Source organism: Pseudophryne corroboree, chromosome 6 (assembly GCF_028390025.1).
Source record: "Pseudophryne corroboree isolate aPseCor3 chromosome 6, aPseCor3.hap2, whole genome shotgun sequence".
Lineage (NCBI taxonomy): Eukaryota > Metazoa > Chordata > Amphibia > Anura > Myobatrachidae > Pseudophryne > Pseudophryne corroboree.
This window is the reverse complement of record NC_086449.1, coordinates 474,550,600-474,574,789: the sequence shown is the minus strand read 5'-3', so window position 1 is coordinate 474,574,789 and position 24,190 is coordinate 474,550,600. Positions and strand designations below refer to the sequence as shown.

At 45.1% G+C, this 24,190-nt stretch overlaps 1 protein-coding gene across 1 annotated transcript in view; it reads left to right on the top strand.

Moving 5' to 3' along the window:
- The window catches only part of CAPZA2 (capping actin protein of muscle Z-line subunit alpha 2), a 113,497-nt gene that overhangs the window by 49,989 nt on the left and 39,318 nt on the right, over nucleotides 1–24,190 (top strand). The window contains exons 2-8 of the mRNA XM_063927233.1: nucleotides 7,101–7,164; nucleotides 14,341–14,392; nucleotides 17,356–17,419; nucleotides 17,789–17,995; nucleotides 18,156–18,235; nucleotides 21,270–21,348; nucleotides 22,756–22,827. Coding sequence (XP_063783303.1) covers nucleotides 7,101–7,164; nucleotides 14,341–14,392; nucleotides 17,356–17,419; nucleotides 17,789–17,995; nucleotides 18,156–18,235; nucleotides 21,270–21,348; nucleotides 22,756–22,827 — 618 coding nt within the window. The remainder of the gene's footprint in view (nucleotides 1–7,100; nucleotides 7,165–14,340; nucleotides 14,393–17,355; nucleotides 17,420–17,788; nucleotides 17,996–18,155; nucleotides 18,236–21,269; nucleotides 21,349–22,755; nucleotides 22,828–24,190) is intronic.

Sequence of the window (24,190 nt, the reverse complement as noted above, 5' to 3'; positions counted from 1 at the left end):
ACCCGCCTATTGTTGATGAAAGAGCCGTCTGATCGTAAAATTGATAATACACTCAAATCCATGTACATGGCTTCTGGGGCAATACTACGTCCCACTATTGCCAGTGCTTGGATTGCCAAAGCTATAGTGAAGTGGTCAGGCACGTTACTTGAGACTTGGATACTATGGAGAAATGTGATTTTGAATTGTTTTTACGTAACATTCAGAATTCGGCAGGATTTCTGGTAGAATCCATGGGTTCCATGGCTATGGGAATTTCCTCCATGTCAGTATCAGCTCGTCGAGGACTATGGTTGCGCCAGTGGTCTGCCGACGCGGAATCCAGAAGAAGTGTGGAGACCTTACCCTACACAAGTCAGGCTCTCTTTGGGGAAGCGTTAGATGCGTGGATCTCCACGGCTGGTAAGTCACCCTTTCTTCCCTCAGCTACACCTGCTCCGAAGAAACCCTTTTCTTCAGTTACATCACAGCCCTTTCGGTCTACCAAGCCCAGAAAGGCCAAGCCGTCCAACACTTTCTTTCGGGGAGGTCGTCCCAAGTTCAAGAAACCTGCGGCTGCAGGTTCCCAGGAACAAACCTGCTTCAGGTACACTAAAGTCCTCCGCATGACGGTGGACTGCACACCCTGGAGGTGGGGCCGGTGGGAGCGAGACTCGGACATTTCAGTCATGTCTGGGTCTCCTTCGGCCTGGACCCCCGGGTGCAAGATATTGTGTCCCAGTGGTACAGGCTGGGATTTCAAAATCTCCCACCTCACCAATTTTTCAGATCAGGGTTGCCAGCTCTGCTGGCAGACAGTACTGTCCTGCAAGAGGCCGTCCCGAAGTTGGTGGAGGCACAGGTCATTGTGCCAGTACCACCTCATATGCAAAGCATAGGTTACTATTCGAACCTTTTCGTGGTTCCGAAGCCGGATGGTTCGGTCAGGCCCATTCTGAACTTAAAATCACTAAACCAATCTGAGGGAGTTCAAGTTCAAAATGGAGTCTCTAAGGGCAGTGATATCGGGTCTGGAGGAGGGGGAATTCCTAGTATCTCTGAATATCAAGGATGCGTACCTCCACATTCCGATTTGGCTGCCGCGTCAAGCGTATCTTCGATTTGCACTGCTGGACTGTCACTTTCAGTACCAGGCCCTCCCATTCGGCCTCTCCACAGCGCCGTGGGTATTCATCACCTTTATGGCGGAAACAATGATTCTTCTCTGCAGACAGGGGGTGAACATAATTCTGCATCTGGACGATCTGCTGATAAAGGCATCGTCCAAGGAGAAGCTGTTACGGTTCATAGCACTCACGACCCAGCTTCTCAGGAAACATGGTTGGATCCTGAATCTTCCAAAATCACATTTGGAACCAACCAGGAGGTTGTCCTTTCTGGGAATGAGCCTCGACACGGAGGTGCAGAGGGTGTTTCTCCCAGAGGAAAAGGCGTTGGTGATTCAAATGATGTCCTGAAGCTAGCCCGGGTGTCAGTTCATCAGTGCATTCGCCTTCTGGGGAAGATGGTGGCCTCCTATGAGGCTCTACAATACGGGAGGTTTCACGCTCGGTCCTTCCAACTGGATCTCCTGGACAAGTGGTCGGGATCACATCTACACATGCACCAGAGAATACGTCTGTCGACAAAGGCCAGGATTTCACTCCTTTGGTGGCTGCAATTACCTCACCTTCTGGAGGGCCGCAGGTTTGGGATTCAGGACTGGATACTTCTAACCACGGATGCAAGTCTCTGGGGCTGGGGTGCAGTCAATCAAGGGGTAACCTTCCAAGGAAGGTGGTCAAGTCTGGAAGCTGGCCTGCCGATAAACATTCTGGAACTAAGAGCCGTCTACAACGGTATTCTCCAAGCGGCACATCTTCTGAGAAATCTGGCCATTCAAGTGCAGTCGGTCAATGTGACAACAGTGGCTTACATAAACCGACAGGGCGGAACGAAGAGCAGAGCTGCAATGGCAAAGGTAACAAGAATCATCCTCTGAGCAGAAAAGCACGCGTTGGCGCTGTCAGCAATCTTAATTCTGGGAGTAGCCAACTGGGAAGCGGACTTCCTCAGCAGACACGATCTCCATCCAGGGGAGTGGGGTCTCCATCCGGAAGTGTTCAAGGAGGTAACAGATCTTTGGGGTATACCCCAGATCGACATGTTGGCCTCTCGTCTCAACAAGAAGCTTCGGCGGTATTGTTCCAGGTCGAGTGACCCGCAAGCAGTGGCGGTGGATGCCATAGTGACTTTGTGGGTGTTCCAGTCGGTGTACGTGTTTCCTCCACTTCCACTCATCCCAAGAGTTCTAAAGCTCATAAGGAGAACAAGGGTTCAAGCGATCCTCATTGCTCCAGACTGGCCAAGAAGGGCTTGGTACGCGGATCTTCTGGATCTACTGCAAGAAGAGCCGAGGCCTCTTCCTCTTTGGGAGGACCTGCTGCAGCAGGGGCCATTCACCTATCAAGACTTACCGCGGCTACGTTTGACGGCATGGAGGTTGAACGCCTGATACTAGCTCGGAAGGGCATTCCGAACAAAGTTATTCCTACCCTGATACAGGCTAGGAAAGGAGTAACGTCTAAACATTACCATCGAATTTGGAAAAAATATGTATCTTGGTGTGAGTCCAAGAAGTTTCCTGCGGTGGGGTTTCAACTGGGACGGTTTCTCCTCTTCCTACAAGCTGGTGTGGATATGGGCCTGATGTTGGGATCTGTGAATGGCCAGATTTCGGCCCTGTCCATTTTCTTCCAGAAACAATTGGCTGTCCTCCCTGAGGTTCAGACTTTTTTGAACGGAGTTCTGCACATCCAACTTCCCTTTGTACCGCCTGCGGCGCCATGGGATCTTGACGTGGTGTTGGAGTTTCTCCAATCTGACTGGTTTGAGCCGCTACAGGAGGTCGGGGTCAAATTTCTTACGTGGAAGGCTGTCACTTTGTTGGCTTTAGCTTCTGCTAGACGTGTGTCGGAGTTGGGGGCTTTGTCCTCTAAAAGCCCATATTTGATTTTCCACGAAGATAGAGCTGAGCTCCGGACACGTCGCAGTTTCTTCCGAAGTTGTCGGCATTTCATATCAACCGATATATTGTGGTGCCAGTGGCTACTGACTCCTTAATTTCATCAAAGTCCTTGGATGTTGTAAGGGCTCTGAAAATCTATGTGAATAGAACTCATCACAGAAAATCGGACTCTCTGTTTGTCCTGTATGATCCCAAGAAAATTGGGTGTCCTGCTTCTAAGCAGTCAATCTCTCGCTGGGTCAGGTTCACTATGCAGCACGCTTATTCTACAGCAGGATTGCCGTGTCCTATGTCTGTCTAGGCCCACTCTACTCGTAAGGTGGGGTCTTCCTGGGCGGCTGTCCGGGGTGTCTCTGCTTTACAACTTTGCAGAGCTGTAACTTGGTCTGGGTCGAACACGTTTGCAAAGTTCTACAAGTTCGATACTTTGGCCTCTGATGATCTGAAGTTCAGTTCTGCAGGAGCCTACGCGCTCTCCCTCCCGTTCTGGGAGCTTTGGTACATCCTCATGGTACTAATGTGGACCCCAGCATCCTCTAGGATGTAAGAGAAAATAGGATTTTGGTTACCTACCGGTAAATCCTTTTCTCGTAGTCCGTAGAGGATGCTGGGCCCCTGCCCAGCGCTTCATTTTCCTGCTATTGTTATTTGGTTCAGTACAACTTAGTTTTAGTTGAGTACTGCATTGTTGCGTGGTAAGAAAATATTTCAGCAGTTGCTGAGTTTTCAAGCTACGTTAGCTTGATGTGCCTTGTATGTGTGAGCTGGTATGAATCTCGCCACTATCTGTGTTAAATGCTTCTCTCGAAGATGTCCGTCTCCTCGGGCACAGTTTCTAGACTGAGTCTGGTAGGAGGTGCATAGAGGGAGGAGCCAGCCCACACTCTCAAACTCTTAAAGTGCCAATGGCTCCTGGTGGACCCGTCTATACCCCATGATACTAATGTGGACCCCAGCATCCTCTACTGACTACGAGAAAAGGATTTACCGGTAGGTAACCAAAATCCTATTTTTCCCCTCAAAATTCTACACACAATACCCCATAATGACAACGTGAAAAAGTTTTTTTGAGATTTTTGCTAATTTATTAAAAATAAAAAAATAAACACATGTACATAAGTATTCACAGCCTATGCCATGAAGCTCAAAATTGAGCTCAGGTGCATCCTGTTTCCACTGAACATCCTTGAGATGTACATACAGCTTAATTGGCGTCCGCCTATGGTAAATTCAGTTGATTGGACATTATATAGACAGGTGTTTGCCTTTCCAAATCAAGTCCCACACTTGACAGTGCATGTGTGAGCACAAACCAAGCATGAAGTCAAATAAATTGTCTGTAGACCTCAGAGACAGGATTGTCTCGAGGCACAAATCTGGGGAAGAGTACAGAAAAATATCTGCTGCTTTGAAGGTCCCAATGAGCACAGTGGCCTCCATCATCTGCAAATGGAAGAAGTTTGGAACCACAAGGACTTCCTAGAGCTGGCCAGCCATCTAAACTGAGCGACCGGGGGAGAAGCCACCTAGTCAGGGGGGTGACCAAGAACCCAATGGTCACTCTGTCAGAGCTACAGCATTCCTCTGTGGAGAGCCTTCCAGCCATCTCTGCAACAATCCACCAATCAGGCCTGTGTGGTAGAGTGGCCAGACAGAAGCCACTCCTTAGTAAAAAGCACATGGCAGCCCGCCTGGAGTTTGCCAAGATGCACCTGAAGGACTCTGACCATGAGAAACAAAATTCTCTGGCCTTATGAGACAAAGATTGAACTCTTTGGTGTGAATGCCAGGCGTCATGTTTGGAGAAAACCAGGCACCGCTCATCACCACGCCAATACAATCCCTACAGTGAAGCATGGTGGTGGCAGCATCATGCTGCAGGGGATGTTGTTCAGTGGCAGAAACTGGAAGACTAGTCAGGATAGAGGGAAAGATGAATGCAGCAATGTACAGAGACATCCTGGATGAAAACCTGCTCCAGAGCGCTCTTGACCTAAGACTAGGGTGACGGTTCATCTTTCAGCAGGACAACGACCCTAAGCACACAGCTAAGATATCAAAGGAGTGGCTTTAGGACAACTCTGTGAATGTCCTTGAGTGGCCCAGACTTGAATCCGATTGAACATCTCTGGAGAGATCTGAAAACCAACGCTTCCCATCCAACCTGATGGAGCTTGAGAGGTGCTGCAAAGAGGAATGAGCGAAACTGCCCAAAGACAGGTGTGCCAAGCTTGTGGCATCATATTCAAAAAGACTTGAGGCTGTCACTGCTGCCAAAGGTGCATCAACAAAGTATTGAGCAAAGGCTGTGAATATTTACTTGTACAGAAAACCGTATGGACTGCCCCAAGATGTGTGCAAAATGGCAGCTTTGACAAGAAACAATTCCCTATACGGGTGTCACCACACCCACAAAAGGTTAGAATGTATACAGAAGTTGGGGAAAAAACCTTGTATAAGCCCTACAAATAGAAAAATAAAGGAATATTATACGTATATATTAATTTGAAAAGGATAACTTGGAATGAAGGACTCATGTTGGTAACGACCGACGTGAGTTCTTTATACACAATTATTGACCATGAACGGGGTATCGAGGCATCTAAATATTTCCTTGAGAAAGCAGACATTCCGAAGGACCTCCAAAATTTTTTGGTTGATGGCATTCGGTATATACTTACAAATAATGTATTTTTGTTTAAGGTGCCTTATGTATAGTAGATGGGAGATGGAGTTTAAATAGGGATATAATCTTATGGGTTGGGTATGCGTTACCACCGCTGGGGATCCCGGTGGTCAGCATTCCGACTGACGGATCCTGGCGGTGGAATGCCGGCGAGGAGGGGGCTGGGCGGGTGCAACAAGCCTCTTGCGGGTTCAGTGGTGAGCTGCCCTCTCCACCGATTCTATTCCCACTCTATGGGTGTCGTGGACACCCACGAGTAGGAATAATCCCTGCTAGTCAACATTTAGAGGGGGCTGGATGTAGCCGTCGGTAATGTGACCGCCGGTCACATAACTACATCCCGATCCTATTCCATGTACTACACACACATCACCAATGACATCCATGAGTATGGACTGGGTCCTCAAACTAAATAGCATGTTTACAGTCTGCATACATACTGTACTAGTAGAACACAAGTTCTGTCCTGTATGTACCAAGTAAGTAAGTTTGCTCTCAGTACACTCAGGAGAAAAGCAAGCGCTGTTGTGCTAGAGATTACAATGTACAGAAAGTGAATTTATTGGGGATTTTTTACCGCATCTGAACAGACACAAAAAAATCCCCTGTAACTAGGATTTTAATGTATGCCGCGACCCTGTTAACACATGAATACATGAACTTTTGAAGGATTCTGTGTGTTAATGCCTGTTAACGGGTGTTTGAACGGGGTTTGGGTGAAAAATGTTCTGGATTTGAATAGCCCCAGACGATAAAGCTCTAGGCTTCCACCCTTTTTCACCCCCAGTGGCAGTGTCGGACTGGGGCATCTAGGGCCACACCGGGTGAATGCAGTGGTAGGGGCCAATGTTTAGGGGTGTGGCCAGTCTCTAGAGGGGGTGTACCCAGCCACCACATTGGTTTGCCTAACCATTTTGCAAGTGTTGGTCCCCTAGATAAATATATACAGTAAATACTGTAGTGCATGCAAGATAATGTACTAGATTAGTAACAGCGCAGTCTGGAACCTGATCCCTAGAGGAGGGCCCACCAGTGGTTTCACCTGTGGGCCAGTCCAACCCTGCCCATTGGTGCTAATTGAATTCTGGCCATAGTGTTTATTTCCAGGTCATGTAAAGTGAGAATTTTTTAACTAAACCAAGACCAGTGAATGTCACTTATTTCCCCGACAGGTTTCTCCACCTAAGGTTAATTGTACTGGGTATGGGAAGTGAATAGTAATACGTCTGAATTCTCCTCCACGTCTATTCAAATACTGTTGCCTTTCAGCACTTAGTCAGCCCTCACCTTGCTGCATGGATATTGGCACATCTGGTAACTGACTCATGGAGTTTTTATCGACTTTGTTTCTACTTATTTCTTAAGCTTTAATCATTGGCCATTATTTTTGTCTTTTGTTTGTTTTAGGTACGCGTAGCAGCAAAATTCATCATTCATGCTCCACCAGGAGAATTCAATGAAGTGTTTAATGGTGAGTAATGCTCTTCATTTTATATTCAACTTGGCATCCTTAACTGTGTTAATAGTTACAGACCAAACAGCAGGGGCAGCAAAAAGTGCCCTGCTGCTTTTGCATGGTTTCCAAGGTCATATATGCAATGGGAACAGTGAAAGGGCACTTCTGTTATTTTATTTGAAAGCGGTTAGTGTCTCTATACGTGTATGTATGGAGAATAGTGCTCTTTCCTCCCCCGTCATTTGGGTGCAGCTTAAACCAGTGAAAGAGCGCCATACTGTGTGACTATAAATGGCTGAAAGAGGAGATTTAGCAGAAATAAAGGCGATTGTGCAGGAAAGAAAAGATCTGAAGTTTAGATCCCCTTCCCCCCCTGAGAAATGGACAGGTGATCCTCGTCTAACAGCAATAAAATAATAATGCTATTTCTCTAACGTCCTAGTGGATGCTGGGGACTCCGTCAGGACCATGGGGAATAGCGGCTCCGCAGGAGACAGGGCACAAAAGCAAGCTTTTAGGATCACATGGTGTGTACTGGCTCCTCCCCCTATGACCCTCCTCCAAGCCCCAGTTAGGTTTTTGTGCCCGTCCGAGCAGGGTGCAATCTAGGTGGCTCTCCTAAAGAGCTGCTTAGAAAAAGTTTTTAGGTTTATTATTTTCAGTGAGTCCTGCTGGCAACAGGCTCACTGCATCGAGGGACTTAGGGGAGAGATTTTCAACTCACCTGCGTGCAGGATGGATTGGAGTCTTAGGCTACTGGACATAGCTTCAGAGGGAGTCGGAACACAGGTCACCCTGGGGTTCGTCCCGGAGCCGCGCCGCCGATCCCCCTTACAGATGCTGAAGATCGAGGGTCCGGAAACAGGCGGCAGAAGGCTCTTCAGCCTTCATGAAGGTAGCGCACAGCACTGCAGCTGTGCGCCATTGTTGCTACACACTTCACACTGAACGGTCACGGAGGGTGCAGGGCGCTGCTGGGGGCGCCCTGGGCAGCAATATTTAATACCTTTGATGGCAAAGAATACATCACATATAGCCATTGAGGCTATATGTATGTATTTAACCCAGGCCAGATATCTCAAAACCCGGGAGAAAAGCCCGCCGGATAGGGGGCGGGGCTTATTCTCCTCAGCACACAGCGCCATTTTCCTGCTCAGCTCCGCTGTGAGGAAGGCTCCCAGGACTCTCCCCTGCACTGCACTACAGAAACAGGGTAACAAAGAGAAGGGGGGCATATTTTGGCGATATTTATATATTTAAAGCGCATATAACAAAAACAACACCTTTTAGGGTTGTTTATATACATTTTATAGCGCTTTTGGTGTGTGCTGGCAAACTCTCCCTCTGTCTCCCCAAAGGGCTAGTGGGGTCCTGTCTTCGATAAGAGCATTCCCTGTGTGTCTGCTGTGTGTCGGTACGTGTGTGTCGACATGTATGAGGACGATGTTGGTGTGGAGGCGGAGCAATTGCCGGTAATGGTGATGTCACCCCCTAGGGAGTCGACACCGGAATGGATGGCTTTAATTATGGAATTACGTGATAATGTTAGTACATTACAAAAGTCAGTTGACGAAATGAGACGGCCGGAAAACCAGTTAGTACCTGCTCAGGCGTCTCAGACACCGTCAGGGGCTGTAAAACGTCCCTTACCTCAGTCAGTCGACACAGGTACCGACACAGATGAATCTAGTGTCGACGGTGAAGAAACAAACGTATTTTCCAATAGGGCCACACGTTATATGATCCCTGCAATGAAGGAGGCTTTGCAGATCTCTGATACTGCAGGTACCTCAAAAAGGGGTATTATGTGGGGGGGGGGGGGAAAAAACTACCTGTAGCTTTTCCAGAATCAGAGGAATTGAATGACATGTGTGATGAAGCGTGGGTTAACCCAGATAGAAAACTGCTAATTTCTAAGAAGTTATTGGCATTATACCCTTTCCCACCAGAGGTTAGGGCGCGCTGGGAAACACCCCCTAGGGTGGATAAAGCGCTCACACGTTTATCAAAACAAGTGGCGTTGCCGTCTCCAGATACGGCCGCCCTCAAGGATCCAGCAGATAGGAGGCTGGAAACTACCCTGAAGAGTATATACACGCATACTGGTGTTATACTCCGACCAGCAATAGCCTCAGCCTGGATGTGCAGTGCTGGGGTAGTGTGGTTGGATTCCCTGACTGAAAATATTGATACCCTGGATAGGGACAGTGTTTTATTGACTCTAGAGCAATTAAAGGATGCGTTTCTTTATATGCGAGATGCTCAGAGGGATGTTTGCACTCTGGCATCGAGAGTAAGTGCGATGTCCATATCTGCCAGAAGAAGTTTATGGACGCGACAGTGGTCAGGTGATGCGGATTCCAAAAGGCATATGGAAGTATTGCCATATAAAGGAGAGGAATTATTTGGGGTTGGTCTATCGGATCTGGTGGCCACGGCAACTGCCGGAAAATCCACTTTTTTACCTCAGACCCCCTCCCAACAGAAAAAGACACCGTCTTTTCAGCCGCAGTCCTTTCGCTCCTATAAAAACAAGCGGGCAAAAGGACAGTCTTATCTGCCACGAGGCAGAGGAAAGGGTAAGAGAGGGCAGCAAGCAGCCCCTGCCCAGGACCAGAAGCCCGCCCCGGGTTCTACAAAGCCATCAGCATGACGCTGGGGCTTTACAAGCGGACTCAGGAGCGGTGGGGGGTCGACTAAAGATTTTCAGCAATCAGTGGGCTCGCTCACAGGTGGACCCGTGGATCCTGCAGATAGTATCTCAGGGTTACATGTTGGAATTCGAAAGATCTCCCCCTCGCCGTTTCCTAAAGTCTGCTTTACCAACGTCTCCCTCAGAAAGGGCGACGGTATTGGAAGCCATTCACAAGCTGTATTCTCAGCAGGTGATAGTCAAGGTACCCCTCCTACAACAGGGAAAGGGGTATTATTCCACACTATTTGTGGTACCGAAGCCGGACGGTTCGGTAAGACCTATTCTAAATCTGAAATCCTTGAACCTGTACATACAGAAATTCAAGTTCAAGATGGAGTCACTAAGAGCAGTGATAGCGAATCTGGAAGAAGGGGACTTCATGGTGTCCCTGGACATAAAAGATGCTTATCTGCATGTCCCAATTTACCCCTCACACCAAGGGTATCTCAGGTTCGTGATACAAGACTGTCATTATCAGTTTCAAACGCTGCCGTTTGGTTTGTCCACGGCACCTCGGGTCTTTACCAAGGTAATGACCGAAATGATGGTTCTTCTACGAAGAAAAGGCGTATTAATTATCCCTTACTTGGACGATCTCCTGATAAGGGCAAAGTCCAGAGAACAGCTGGAAGTCGGTGTAGCACTAACCCAAGTAGTGCTTCAACAACACGGGTGGATTCTGAATCTTCCAAAATCTCAATTGTCCCCGACAACACGTCTGCTGTTCCTGGGAATGATTCTGGACACGGTTCAGAAAAAGGTGTTTCTCCCGGAGGAGAAAGCAAGGGAGTTATCCGAACTTGTCAGGAACCTCCTAAAACCAGGAAATGTGTCAGTACATCAATGCACAAGAGTCCTGGGAAAGATGGTGGCTTCTTACGAAGCAATTCCATTCGGCAGATTCCATGCACGAATATTTCAGTGGGATCTGCTGGACAAATGGTCCGGATCGCATCTGCACATGCATCAGCGGATAACACTGTCACCAAGGACAAGGTTGTCTCTCCTGTGGTGGTTGCAGAGTGCCCATCTGTTAGAGGGCCGCAGGTTCGGCATACAGGACTGGGTCCTGGTGACTACGGATGCCAGCCTACGGGGCTGGGGAGCAGTCACACAGGGAAGAAACTTCCAGGGTGTATGGTCAAACCTGGAGACGTCTCTTCACATAAATATACTAGAGCTAAGAGCGATCTACAATGCTCTAAGCTTGGCGAAACCGCTGCTTCAAGGTCAGCCGGTGTTGATCCAGTCGGACAACATCACGGCAGTCGCCCACGTAAACAGACAAGGCGGCACGAGAAGCAGAAGAGCAATGACAGAAGCTGCAAGGATTCTTCGCTGGGCGGAAAATCATGTCATAGCACTGTCAGCAGTGTTCATCCCGGGAGTGGACAACTGGGAAGCAGACTTCCTCAGCAGACACGACCTTCACCCGGGAGAGTGGGGACTTCATCCGGAAGTTTTCCACATGATTGTGAACCATTGGGAAAAACCAAAGGTGGACATGATGGCGTCTCGCCTCAACAAAAAACTGGACAGATATTGCGCCAGGTCAAGAGACCCTCAGGCAATAGCTGTGGACGCTCTGGTAACACCGTGGGTGTACCAGTCAGTGTATGTGTTTCCTCCTCTGCCTCTCATACCAAAGGTACTGAGAATTATACGGAAAAGGGGAGTAAGAACAATACTAGTGGCTCCGGATTGGCCAAGAAGAACTTGGTATCCGGAACTTCAAGAGATGCTCACGGAAGATCCGTGGCCTCTACCTCTAAGAAGGGATCTGCTTCAGCAGGGACCTTGTATGTTCCAAGACTTACAGCGACTGCGTTTGACGGCATGGCGGTTGAACGCCGGATTCTAAAAGAAAAGGGCATTCCAGAGGAAGTTATTCCTACCTTGATTAAAGCTAGGAAGGAAGTGACCGCACAACATTATCACCGCATTTGGAGAAAATATGTTGCGTGGTGTGAAGCCAAGAAGGCCCCAACGGAAGAATTTCAATTGGGTCGATTCCTACATTTCCTGCTGGCTGGATTGTCTATGGGCCTCAAATTGGGGTCTATTAAAGTTCAAATTTTGGCCTTATCAATCTTCTTCCAGAAAGAATTGGCTTCAGTGCCTGAAGTACAAACTTTTGTCAAGGGTGTACTACATATACAACCCCCAATTGTGCATCCAGTGGCACCGTGGGATCTAAACGTAGTTTTGGAATTTCTCAAATCTCATTGGTTTGAGCCTCTCAAATCGGTAGATTTGAAGTATCTTACATGGAAAGTAACCATGCTATTGGCCCTGGCTTCAGCCAGGAGAGTTTCAGAGTTGGCGGCTTTATCGTACAAAAGCCCATATCTGATTTTCCATTCGGACAGGGCAGAACTGCGGACACGTCCTCATTTTCTCCCTAAGGTGGTTTCGGCTTTTCACTTGAACCAGCCTATTGTGGTGCCTGCGGCTACTAGCGACTTGGAGGACTCCAAGTTACTGGACGTTGTCAGAGCATTGAAAATATATATTTCAAGGACAGCTGGAGTCAGAAAATCTGACTCGTTGTTTATCTTGTATGCACCCAACAAGATGGGTGCTCCTGCGTCTAAGCAGACGATTGCTCGTTGGATCTGTAGCACAATTCAACTTGCACATTCTGTGGCAGGCCTGCCACAGCCTAAAACTGTAAAAGCCCACTCCACAAGGAAGGTGGGCTCATCTTGGGCGGCTGCCCGAGGGGTCTCGGCATTACAACTTTGCCGAGCAGCTACGTGGTCAGGGGAGAACACGTTTGTAAAATTTTACAAATTTGATACTCTGGCTAAAGAGGACTTGGAGTTCTCTCATTCGGTGCTGCAGAGTCATCCGCACTCTCCCGCCCGTTTGGGAGCTTTGGTATAATCCCCATGGTCCTGACGGAGTCCCCAGCATCCACTAGGACGTTAGAGAAAATAAGAATTTACTTACCGATAATTCTATTTCTCGTAGTCCGTAGTGGATGCTGGGCGCCCATCCCAAGTGCGGATTGTCTGCATTACTTGTACATAGTTATTGTTACAAAAATCGGGTTATTATTGTTGTGAGCCATCTTTTTTAAGAGGCTACTTCTTTGTTATCATACTGTTAACTGGGTTCAGATCACAAGTTGTACGGTGTGATTGGTGTGGCTGGTATGAGTCTTACCCGGGATTCAAGATCCTTCCTTATTGTGTACGCTCGTCCGGGCACAGTACCTAACTGAGGCTTGGAGGAGGGTCATAGGGGGAGGAGCCAGTACACACCATGTGATCCTAAAAGCTTGCTTTTGTGCCCTGTCTCCTGCGGAGCCGCTATTCCCCATGGTCCTGACGGAGTCCCCAGCATCCACTACGGACTACGAGAAATAGAATTATCGGTAAGTAAATTCTTATTTTTACATTGCATACTGGAGATACTGTATAGCAATTACTGCCTATATTAAAGGATTCAGCAATAAAACATCTCTATAACATATAGTTGTTCATGCAATTTTTCTGATTGAATCCGCTCTTCATGTTAAGAGGGGAAAGTAATAGGGCACGAGTTTGCAAAAGTAATTTTTCTGTGTATATGCTGTGAAATTTAAATATCTTCCTTTGATTACATTTTTAGGGGGGTATTCAGTAGAGCAGTTTCTTTGCCTAGGCAAAAAACGTCACTTTCCGCTATTTTTTATGGCGAATGGGGATTCGCCCTATTCAATAACAAAGCCGTTTTTTTCGCCTAGGTAGAAAATTTGGCAGGTGTGAAAAACACGTGGATCGGCAAATCCACACGTTTAGCACTTGCATCGGGGAAAATGCGGGCCGTTTTTTCTGATTTTTTTTCACACAAAAAAGGAAGTGAAATGGCATTGTGAAAATGGCTTAAAAAAACAGGCAAAAATGGCCCACAGTTGAATATGCATGGGGGTGAATTTGATAGCTCTGAAATTGTCGGAGCTAATTGAATACTCCCCTTAGACTCTGGCCTATATATCTCAAGACAAAATTGCAGAAAAATGCATTTTCTTACAGCATGGAAAAACATGTGCTAGTTTTGAATGGCGCGCTGAACCTAGGACCAATATGTAAGTTCCAGGCTTAAATTTAGGCCTGAATAGTTTATTTAAAGAGGAATATATTTATTCAGTTACAGATAGCAAACAGCGATAAGCGCAAACTGACCGATTTAACTTTAAGGCTGCCACCAACTCTTTGATCCTACCGTTTTCACTACTTTCTCCAATCTGTTGTTGTGTGGTTTGAAATGTATAGCATATTTCTATAATTAATATTATCTGTATTATAAATGTAGAACTAGCAGACTGATTTAACTAGATTGTAGCTGACACACTGATAGCAATAAGTTGCCAACCCCTGTTTTAGACAATTACATTCCCCCCCCATATTGAGTATAGGGACACTGTATATTGTGTTGTGTTTTTTGTTGCTGATGTTTAAATGAACTGTTGCATTATAATTCTGATTTCATTATGTGTATTTCTTCTGCAGATGTTCGGTTTCTTCTTAACAATGATAACTTACTCAGGGAAGGCGCTGCTCAGTAAGTGTGACTTCATTAAGATTATTCTAAAGTGTTTTCAAAGTACATAAAGTGGAGGAATCCTGCACACTAATTTGAAAAATGCTACTCAGTTGTGATGTATGTATACAGGTTAAGTATCCCATATCCAAATATTCCGAAATACAGAATTTTTTGAGTGAGATAGTGAAACCTTTGTCTTCTGATGGCTCAATGTAAACAAACTTTGTTTAATACACAAAGTTATTAAACATATTGTATTAAATGATCTTCAGGCTGTGTGTATAAGGTGCATATGAAACGTAAATCATTCTGTTCTTGGACTTAGGTCCCATTACCATGATATCTCATTATGGTATGCGATTATTCCAAAATATGGAAACATCCAATATCCAAATTACTTCTGGTCCCAAGCATTTTGGATATTGGATACTCGACCTGTAGTTATGTGCAACTTGTGCTCAATGACCAGCACACCTGACTTGTAGCATTTCAGCCACAGCAGGAGCCTACTTCCTCAAGACAGTGATCCTTGAATGATTTCATCTGTTCTAACTTCATTATATTCATCAAACATTTACAGGCATATGTATTAGTAATCACAGCGGGTTTGTTCATTGTTAATGAAAATATCCCCGCTATGTACCTAGGGAAACCCGCAGGGACATCAATAGCGATAAGCGCTGTCCCTGGGAGTTACTTCCATGGCATTTTGGAGGAGTTTTTTACATTTCCAAACACTCCTCCGGGGGAATCTGACACTGCACATGCACAGTGTGTCAGTTTCTGGAATCAGGGCTGGCACTGGATGGAGGGTGATCAAAGATCTCTCTCCTGCTACCTTGCCTCCATAGGGTAAAATTAGTTTACACCATCTGAAGATGGGTGTCCAAACTCTGAAAAGCTTCGCTTTTCATGGTTTAGTACATAGGGGTCAGAGAGTAGTCCCCCTTTAATAATAATGGGGACTGCTGTCTGTAGTGATAATTAGCAGTCTGCATTATGCTATTTGTACATAGCCACAAACCATAAAATTATGCAGAAAATTCAGTTTCTACATAATTTTATGGGAAAAAAAGCTTGATGCATGGGCACCTTAATGAGAAAATACTGCTACATTTTTTGTTAATATTTGAAGTCAAAATTTACATGGAATGTACATGAAAGACCACAGGTTCAGCATTTTGTGTCCTCCAATGCTTCAGATTAGACTGCCCAAGCTATTTTTCTCAGAACGTATATAGCATTCTTATAGTATAATATTTTAACAAGTATACAGTCTAGAGATTAAATATGGAAAGCAATAAATAAAAGTCTCAAGATTCATGCAATATTATATTTCCCATGTGATTTTCCTCAATGTAGGGATAACAAACAGACCAGAAACAAGTGTTTTGTTTGGTCTTTTCTGGAGACATGAAAAAGGGTCCCATTTGATTTTCCATAAGGCTCACATATGATCCAGTTCAAGATGAGTTTATATATAGGATACAAAGCAGTCACTAAAATTCCACACATGCCACTGACCGAGAACCTAAAGGCCCATACACACTTGACGATAAAATGAACGATGTCGTTCATTTCAGCCCTCATGAACGACGTCGTTCATTATATCGTCAAGTGTGTATGCATCCAACGACCAACGATGCGCAGCCCCGCGGGACGTTAACGTCCATCGTTCATCTGTGGAGCATGTATGCTCAATTGTCACTATGGTCGTTACCGACCAGAGACGACGTTGAATGTGTATGGTGTGAAAGACCAACGACCAAGCCACTGTTCACCAGCTCATTATTTTAATAAACTGTTCAGCTTGGATGCTTTAACGATGAATGGTCTATGGTCTTTGGTCTTTCATCTTTCGTCTTTGGTCTTTCATCTTTCGTCTTTGGTCTTTCATCTTTCGTCTTTGGTCGTTGGTAGTGTGTATGCTCATGTGGTTTGCTCAGCTGTTCAAGGGAAGTTCAAGGGAAGTCGTTAACGACGGTCTTTAACGATGTGTGCATCGTCAAGTGTGTATGGGCCTTAAGAGTCACCTCAGAATCAAAGGGTATTTTTGACTGTTATTTAAAACGGAAATGTACGTAAATTAGTAATGAATAAAACCGGTACAAAACTACTATTTTTCAAACATTTAAATGCAAAATTGGGGGCCTGGTATAAATATATTTAGATTCAATAAATGTACATGTATTACAGGTAACATATACCATTAGGTTCAAAATCTCAGGAACACAGCTTGTGGAGTTGTCCAGATTCACTTAAAAAGAGCTTCACTATTGGAGACCCCTTACTTTTGCCCAAATAAGTCGGTTGTTCAGGGATTGACATCCTGGAGAACACTGCTGTAAAACAGTGAGGTGTATCATGAATAATGATGGGTGGTATGTTACCCCATCAGAGTTCTTATAGTCATTCATTCTAATTCCCCTGGGTGCCTATCCTGTATTATGACCATAGCCCTGACTGATTAAAAAGGATGGGAGAATAGTGCGAGATGCAAGTTTCCCAGACATTCCATGATTATGCTTTTCAAGGAAAGTGGCTTGTTTCAATTTTCATTAAAATATTACCTTGAAGGAGCTCAATTGCAAGGGAGGAAATTTGAATAGCTGCACTGTTCTGTGAAATGTCTCCCTGTTGAGGGTGATCTTGATGGCTCTTTGCAGGGAGCTTATTGGTACAGGTGGTGGTGACTTTCATCTCCTCAACATGGTACAGTGTGTACAAAATCATTTTTATAAACTCAGTAAAATGCTCTACTTGCCTGTCTAGACAAGACACATTAAGACATAGGCACCAGCATCTGATCATTGTAACGTGCTACCTGGAGCCTGGCAATACTTACAGCGTATTTGTTTGCAGTTTCTTTTTAATTCTAGAAGTGAATTTGTAAAAAGTTTTTGTGATTACATGTTCTTATGTTATTTAATTTTTTATACATGTAGAATTTATGATTGAAATGTTTTATTTTCTACATTTAGTGCCTTTGCGCAGTACAACTTGGATCAGTTCACACCAGTAAAAATGGATGGTTATGAAGATCAGGTAAGCATTATCTATAGCACAATTTTAACATGTTACCACACAGTTCTAAAGATATGTACAGATGTGGCCCTCCTCATCCTTGCTGCAGCAATCATGGATTGTTTGCCACGACAAGGATTGCATGGGTGCATACAAAAGAAAAACAATAAACTTAACTGGCTTAATATAACCATCACAGAAATTAGGTGACGTCCTATAACAAGAATATTTAGTATCCATTCTTCCCTGTTAATTTTGTTGATTTTTGTATATTCTTTGCTCCTATCTGGTGTTACCAGAACCCTAGTGACTCACCTTAAGAACAATTTTCTATTCTGTAAAGCATATCATGGTTTGCAAATTATGCATTATCTTCCTTCCTCTTTGAAGGTGTTAATAACAGAGCATGGAGATCTTGGTAACGGAAGGTTTTTGGATCCAAAAAACAAAGTTTCTTACAAATTTGATCACTTAAGAAAGGAGGCCAGTGATCCCAGGCCCTATGAAGGGGAAAACGCCATAGAGTCATGGAGGAATGTTGTGGACACGGCAGTGAGGTCCTATGTCAAAGATCATTATCCAAATGGCGTTTGTACTGTAAGTTTCAAATACATCAGTGGTTATCAAGGAATCTTGATTTAGTGATTGAAGAAAATGTTCTGTAATATTGTCTGACCCCTCTTGGGCTTTTTTTTTGTTTGTTCCTTCGTTAATCACTGTTTTAATATTTATTGGCTCAATCACTTCATTTGTCCAGGTTTATGGCAAGACAATTGATGGGCAGCAAACAATAATTGCATGTATAGAGAGCCATCAGTTTCAAGCCAAAAACTTTTGGTAAGTAACATATTAATGTTTTTATTACTATTATTGTTAATATTATTTTTATTGTTAATAATTGTGAACCGGTTAGTCTTTATTAATGTGCTTTACTATATTTGATAGTTCAGCCTGCAGTAAATTTGGCAATCGCTCAATCACACAACTGCTGTATATATGTACATAATACTGGAGCTAGTTCAGTATTTAATTCTCTAACAGATTTATTGTCCAATCTGGCTGGTTGGAACAAAAACCTGGTAATGTACAGTATGGGAGCAAATGACCGTTCACCATTTGCTCTGAAATGCCGAAAAACGGTCGTTCAGACAAATTAGTAAAATCATATGGATTTAACCAATTTGTCTGATCACTTTTGCAGTGATCGCGCTAGGTTTGAAAATTATGTGGGTCCCAGGGACTCATAATTTTAAAAATTTTGGGTCGCTCTTCATTGTTTTTGGGTCCCATCATAAATTATTGCTGCTAAATCTGTTAAATGGCTATCAGACCTCTCTAAATTCCCTGTTAATACAGCTCTGCCTCTCCACGTGTCCTGGCATTAGATCACTTTACATAACCCTAAAATGCTCACCAGACGTCCCCATCTATAGCGACACTGCACATACAGTATATACACCACCCAGGTGACCCGCCTCCCCATACCCAAGCTAAAGAAAAATAAGACATGGCTGCACTGAGTGCCGGGGCTTTGCTCACTCCACAGACGTGTTTACCCCACATGCCCCTTGTGTGCCCTAAATGCACCCATTGCCTAATGGACATGCTGCATCCACAGCAACATGTTCTCCACTACACAACGTTGATGTGCTACATTCCTCCCTGCATACATCACTGCACTACAGTCCCAATATACGCTACACCACTTTCCTGCACTACATCATGCCCTTCTATATGCTGCACTACATTATTACACAACATTTCTGCACTACATTATTACACTACTTAACTGCACTACATTACCCTATACGCCACACTGCATCCTCCCATACACTACACTACATTCCCCTCTATGTGCTGCACTACATCACTACATTTCTCCCCCCCCCCCCCCCCCCCCATATGCTGAACTACATCACTACACTATGGGGGTCATTCCGACCTGATCGCACGCTAGATTTTTTCGCTGCGCTGCGATCAAGTCAGAACTGCGCATGCGTATGCACCGCAATGCCCAGGCGCGTCGTATGGGTGCAAAGCAGATCGTTGCTGAGCGATGGATTTAATGAAGAATCCATTCGCACAGCCGAACGCAAGATGATTGACAGGAAGAAGGCGTTTGTGGGTGGCAACTGACCATTTTCTGGGAGTGTTTGGAAAATCGCAGGCGTGTCCAAGCGTTTGCAGGACGGGTGTCTGACGTCAATTCCGGCCCCGAACAGTCTGAAGTGATCGCAGCGGCTGAGCAAGTTCTGGGCAACTCAGAAACTGCACAGAACTTTTTTGTACCGCTCGGCTACACATGCGATTGCACGCTTGCAAAGCAAAAATACACTCCCCTATAGGCGGCGACTATCTGATCGCAGCGCTGCAAAAAATAGCTAGCGTGCAATCAGGTCGGAATAACCCCCTATATCCCCCTCCCTATACAATCCACTACACTAAATCACTGCAGTACACTACAGATTAACATTAGAATTATCCCTGCAGGATAACTTCCCAGCTCCACTCTCCTGTGGAGCTCGAAAAGGGTAGAACAAGGGGATCTGGTCAAGAGCCTGGCAGTCGGGATGCCGGCTGTCAATATTGTGACACTGGAATCACTTGTCAGAATGTCGGCGCCGGCATCCCGATCACATTTGGGCAGGGCGAATTAGGTTTAGGCTGTGGGAACGGGTGGTTTGATATAGGCTGCGAAGAGGGGGGTTTAGGCTGCGGGAAAGAAGGGGGGTAGGTTTTCTGTACAGTGGGATGCCGCGGTCGGTATTCTGACCGCCAGCACTTCAGCCCCAACCCACAATGAGGGCACAAGCAGGGTTGAGTGGAAAGGGGGGGGGGGGGGGGAATTAGAATTGGGGTGACATGATGGAGGAGAAGGAACAGGAGGGATCAGTTTAGAATAGAGCGGCAGGTTAGATGGAGGAGGGTGGCCACTGTAAAGGGGATGAAGGAACGAGTCTAACTCCTAATTGCTATCCCTCCCGTGGACCTTCTCCTTAGCAGATAGAAGGCAGCGTCCCCTCATAGAGCAAAGAGCTCAGGGTCACTCACTTGCTGGTGAGTCCATCTCCGACCCTGACGCGGCTGCTCTGAAATGAAAGCCTATCATTCTGACATATCAAGTACCCCCGCGCCATTGTACACCGGAGGCCGGGGAGAGCTGCGACACCATGAGGAACGGGCTCCTCCCTCTCCCCGCGGCTGGTGTGACACTGTCATGGCAACCGCAGTGCGCCAGATAACCACATTCCCGGGGAGACGGAGGGAACTAGTGGGGGGTTACCTCAGTTGTTTGTTTGTTTTTTGTCCCCTCGCCTCCTTCCCTCCCGCAGCCATCTCACCTCTCGCCGCCTGCAGCTCTCACAAGACGTGGAGATGCCGGAAAACAGCGCAGCTGCCGAGATCCTGCATGACTGACACGCACGGATCTGTGTCAGGCCAGCCCCGGACAACAGCAGGTAATGTCCCCTCCTGTCTGATGCCATGCTCCCGTGCGGAGCAGAGGGGGAGGGGAGGGGAGGAGATCCACACTCTAGTCTCCATGGTCTCCTCCCCTTCCTCTGCAGTTGGAGAAGGAAGCTAATTGACAGCACAGGACAGCGCTGCTGATTGGCCAGAGTGCGTCCTGATGGACCCAGCGGTTTTTTATTTTCGGGTCGCCACCATCAGTTATCCGGTAAAATACGCGCTATAGCGAGTTTTTGCGAACACTGCTTTTGTCTGCTTTTCAGTGTGTGGGAGCAAGTGGTCAATTGTCAGTTGCTCCTGTACATTACCAGGTTTTCATTCCAGCCAGCCAGATTGGCCATACACCTAAAGATTTATTGTTCAGTCTAACACCTATTTGGCAATCTATTTTATTCTCCTACAGGAATGGGCGCTGGAGGTCAGAATGGAAATTTACAATCACACAATCCACTACAAAGGTGGTGGGCATTCTAAAAATTCAGGTACATCCATTTGGTTTTGGATTTGTCTTTTTATTTTTATTTTTTTTAATATCAATGTAATTTAAGTGTTTTTTTCCTTATTGTAAAATTGCCTCCCCCCCACCTTCCCTTTTTTTTTTGCTTTGTATTATATGAATTACCAAACTTAATTTTTTTTTTTCACCGTAAAAATCACTTGAACTTCAAATTCTGTCACTTAAATAAATCACCCCCTTAGTTATTAAAAACTGTGGCCATACCACCTGCAGTTCCTGTTGTACTTACACATGCCATAGCCTGTTATCATTAATTGGATGGGCTGCCTTGCTGTCAAGTGGCCTTTTTAACATCTGCTATTGTTATTCAAAGGTCCCCACAATATCTATAAGTGGAGATTGGTCTGTTATACTGGTCTGTGTAGAAAGGAATTTGTGTAGGTCTCAGATGTAGGTACACTGGAGTGTATGGTAGTCGGTTTTATTTTGCATTGCAATCTTCTTTAGAGAGCTGCTGTGCTGGGAAGGCTCATTACACCCCCACTTGTATGTATGCCTTATTTGATAGTTTCCTGTGGAACAGTATAGTCAAGTTCCCGCAGTCATGCCTATAAGTGAATGTAAAGAATAGTTCCCATTATTTCTAGTTCCTATGGGGTAGATTTATTAGACTGCCTTTTTCGTTCCTTATAGTCATGGACCAGCTTCACCGCATTATCGTGGTGAAGCGGGTCTTCTCTTTGGGAGCATTTATAAGCCTGGCTTTTTCGTTATGGGAGCACGTTATCTCACCCTTCTGGTGATACGCGTCCTCCCATAACATCCGTCCTCTTCGGATGCAGTATTTACTCCTGCGCTGTCCAGCGTGCCTTTCGGGGGTTATGTTGGCGCATGTTGGCGCACTTTCATTCAGTGGATGCCGTAGTGTGTGTAGGTGGGAGGAACTGCTTGGAGACGCACAGCGCCGAATCTGTGAGGCGAAGAGGAACAGGGCAGGAGTGACCAACGTATGGGCATACCGAAGATTCATAAGTTAGCAAGCTTATCGGTGTTCTATCTAACAGATAGAGGTGCTGATAAGGCAGTGGGCGCATATCGCCCCAGCCTTCTTTACCGCATCGCCGGGATACTACCTCAGGGGTATGCTATCTGCGGCACATAACGTGTGTAGATAGCACTTTCACCCCTAAAGAAGTTAATAAATCTACTCCTATATAACATGCTTAAGCTCTGCACAGATGTACAGTAATTACACAACTCCCATTACTTCCATCTTGTTTATATGGTTATGAAATATGTATAGTATTACTCGGTTAGTATTGTTCCTAGTGCACCAAGACCCCATCTTCCAAACCTTTCCGTCTGCTAATCTGTGTTATTGCTCTGTCCCAGTCTTGCTTCATTACATAAAGCTGCTTTTGTTATCCTATAGGTTCATTATTATGAAGATGGCAATGTACAGCTAGTGAGCCATAAAGATATTGAAGAGTCACTAACTGTGTCTGTAAGTATGTTACTGCAGGAAGGTCAGGGAGGGTGACCAGCTTAGTAGCCTGAGGAAATAGAAATAATTCAATTAGATATTGACGAATTGTCATGATAAGAAGTATGTACCTATAATGCAGCTCGATCCTTATTAAGCATACTTCTAAATTCCCAATATGTTTTTCTAATAGAACTCCCAACACTGTCACTACTGTTTGTTACAAGCACCAGGGGTATAATTGTCAAGCTATGTTTATGCTGAAGACTGCAGGAATGGAGTATAGAGGAAAATATAATATAAGCTATGTGAAAGAGTAACGTAAAAAAAAAAAAAGATGGGAAGGTGGAAAGTCTGTAATGACTCATTCAAAATACGACTGTCCATTGTCTTGCTTCCTACTATCTGAGTGTTTATGGGTGGGGGAATGTATTTGGTATATGTACAGGTTGGGAGGGGGATGTTTTGCTGGTGCACTAAGTACAGAAAACAACTATAACACCACAACATGATAGTGGTGTGCACCCAAACTAACTGAAATTTACTCCTAGAGTAGTGGTTCTCAAACTTTTTTGAATCACGGCACCCCAGAGTGTCAGAATCTTTCTCACGGCACCCCTAGGCCAAAAATTTCTTATTGAGAATTTTTAAAAAAAAATATTAAATTAAGTAAATTGTTTTCATATACCATCCTTAGGTTTAGCTATGTGGTGAGGGACAAATTTGCTTCTGATTGTCCACGTATTTTATGATCGACAGCCACCAGCACTGGTTTTGCCTATTACATTGACAATAAATAATTTGAATTGGTCCTGGACCACCAATCCAAGGAACTCCTGCAAGTGTCCTGAGGCATCCTAGGGTGCCACGGCACACAGTTTGAGAACCTCTGTCCTAGAGGTTTCTATAGCAGATGACCTGTAAGGCTTGAGATGACACTAATGTTCAGTCATTAACAATTTAAAATAACCACTTTGTTTTAGCTATATAATGCCAGTGATTATGTCTGAACGATCATTTGTGATTATGCATCCCATGGTATAATAGAAATTGTAAGTGTTCGATTCAGTAAAGAAAAGAAAATGCCAAGATGTTGAAGTACACAGCTGCCAAATAAATCCTACCGTGCGCACAGAGACAAACACACCGCTGAAAATAACTGATTATTTAGTAAATGACATTTTCCTATTTTGGTCTCATTGTGTATTTGCGAATTAGATTCTGCTGAGCAACCCCACAATTTACATTTTATGGACTGGAGGCTGTCAGGGTTATTCAGTGTTCTAGAAAAAGTGGGTCATGGCATAATGCTTACCGTGAGGTGCTGTGCTTCAGTTATCAGTCAGCTACAAGTATTGTGCACCTCATTTATTTGTATAATCTT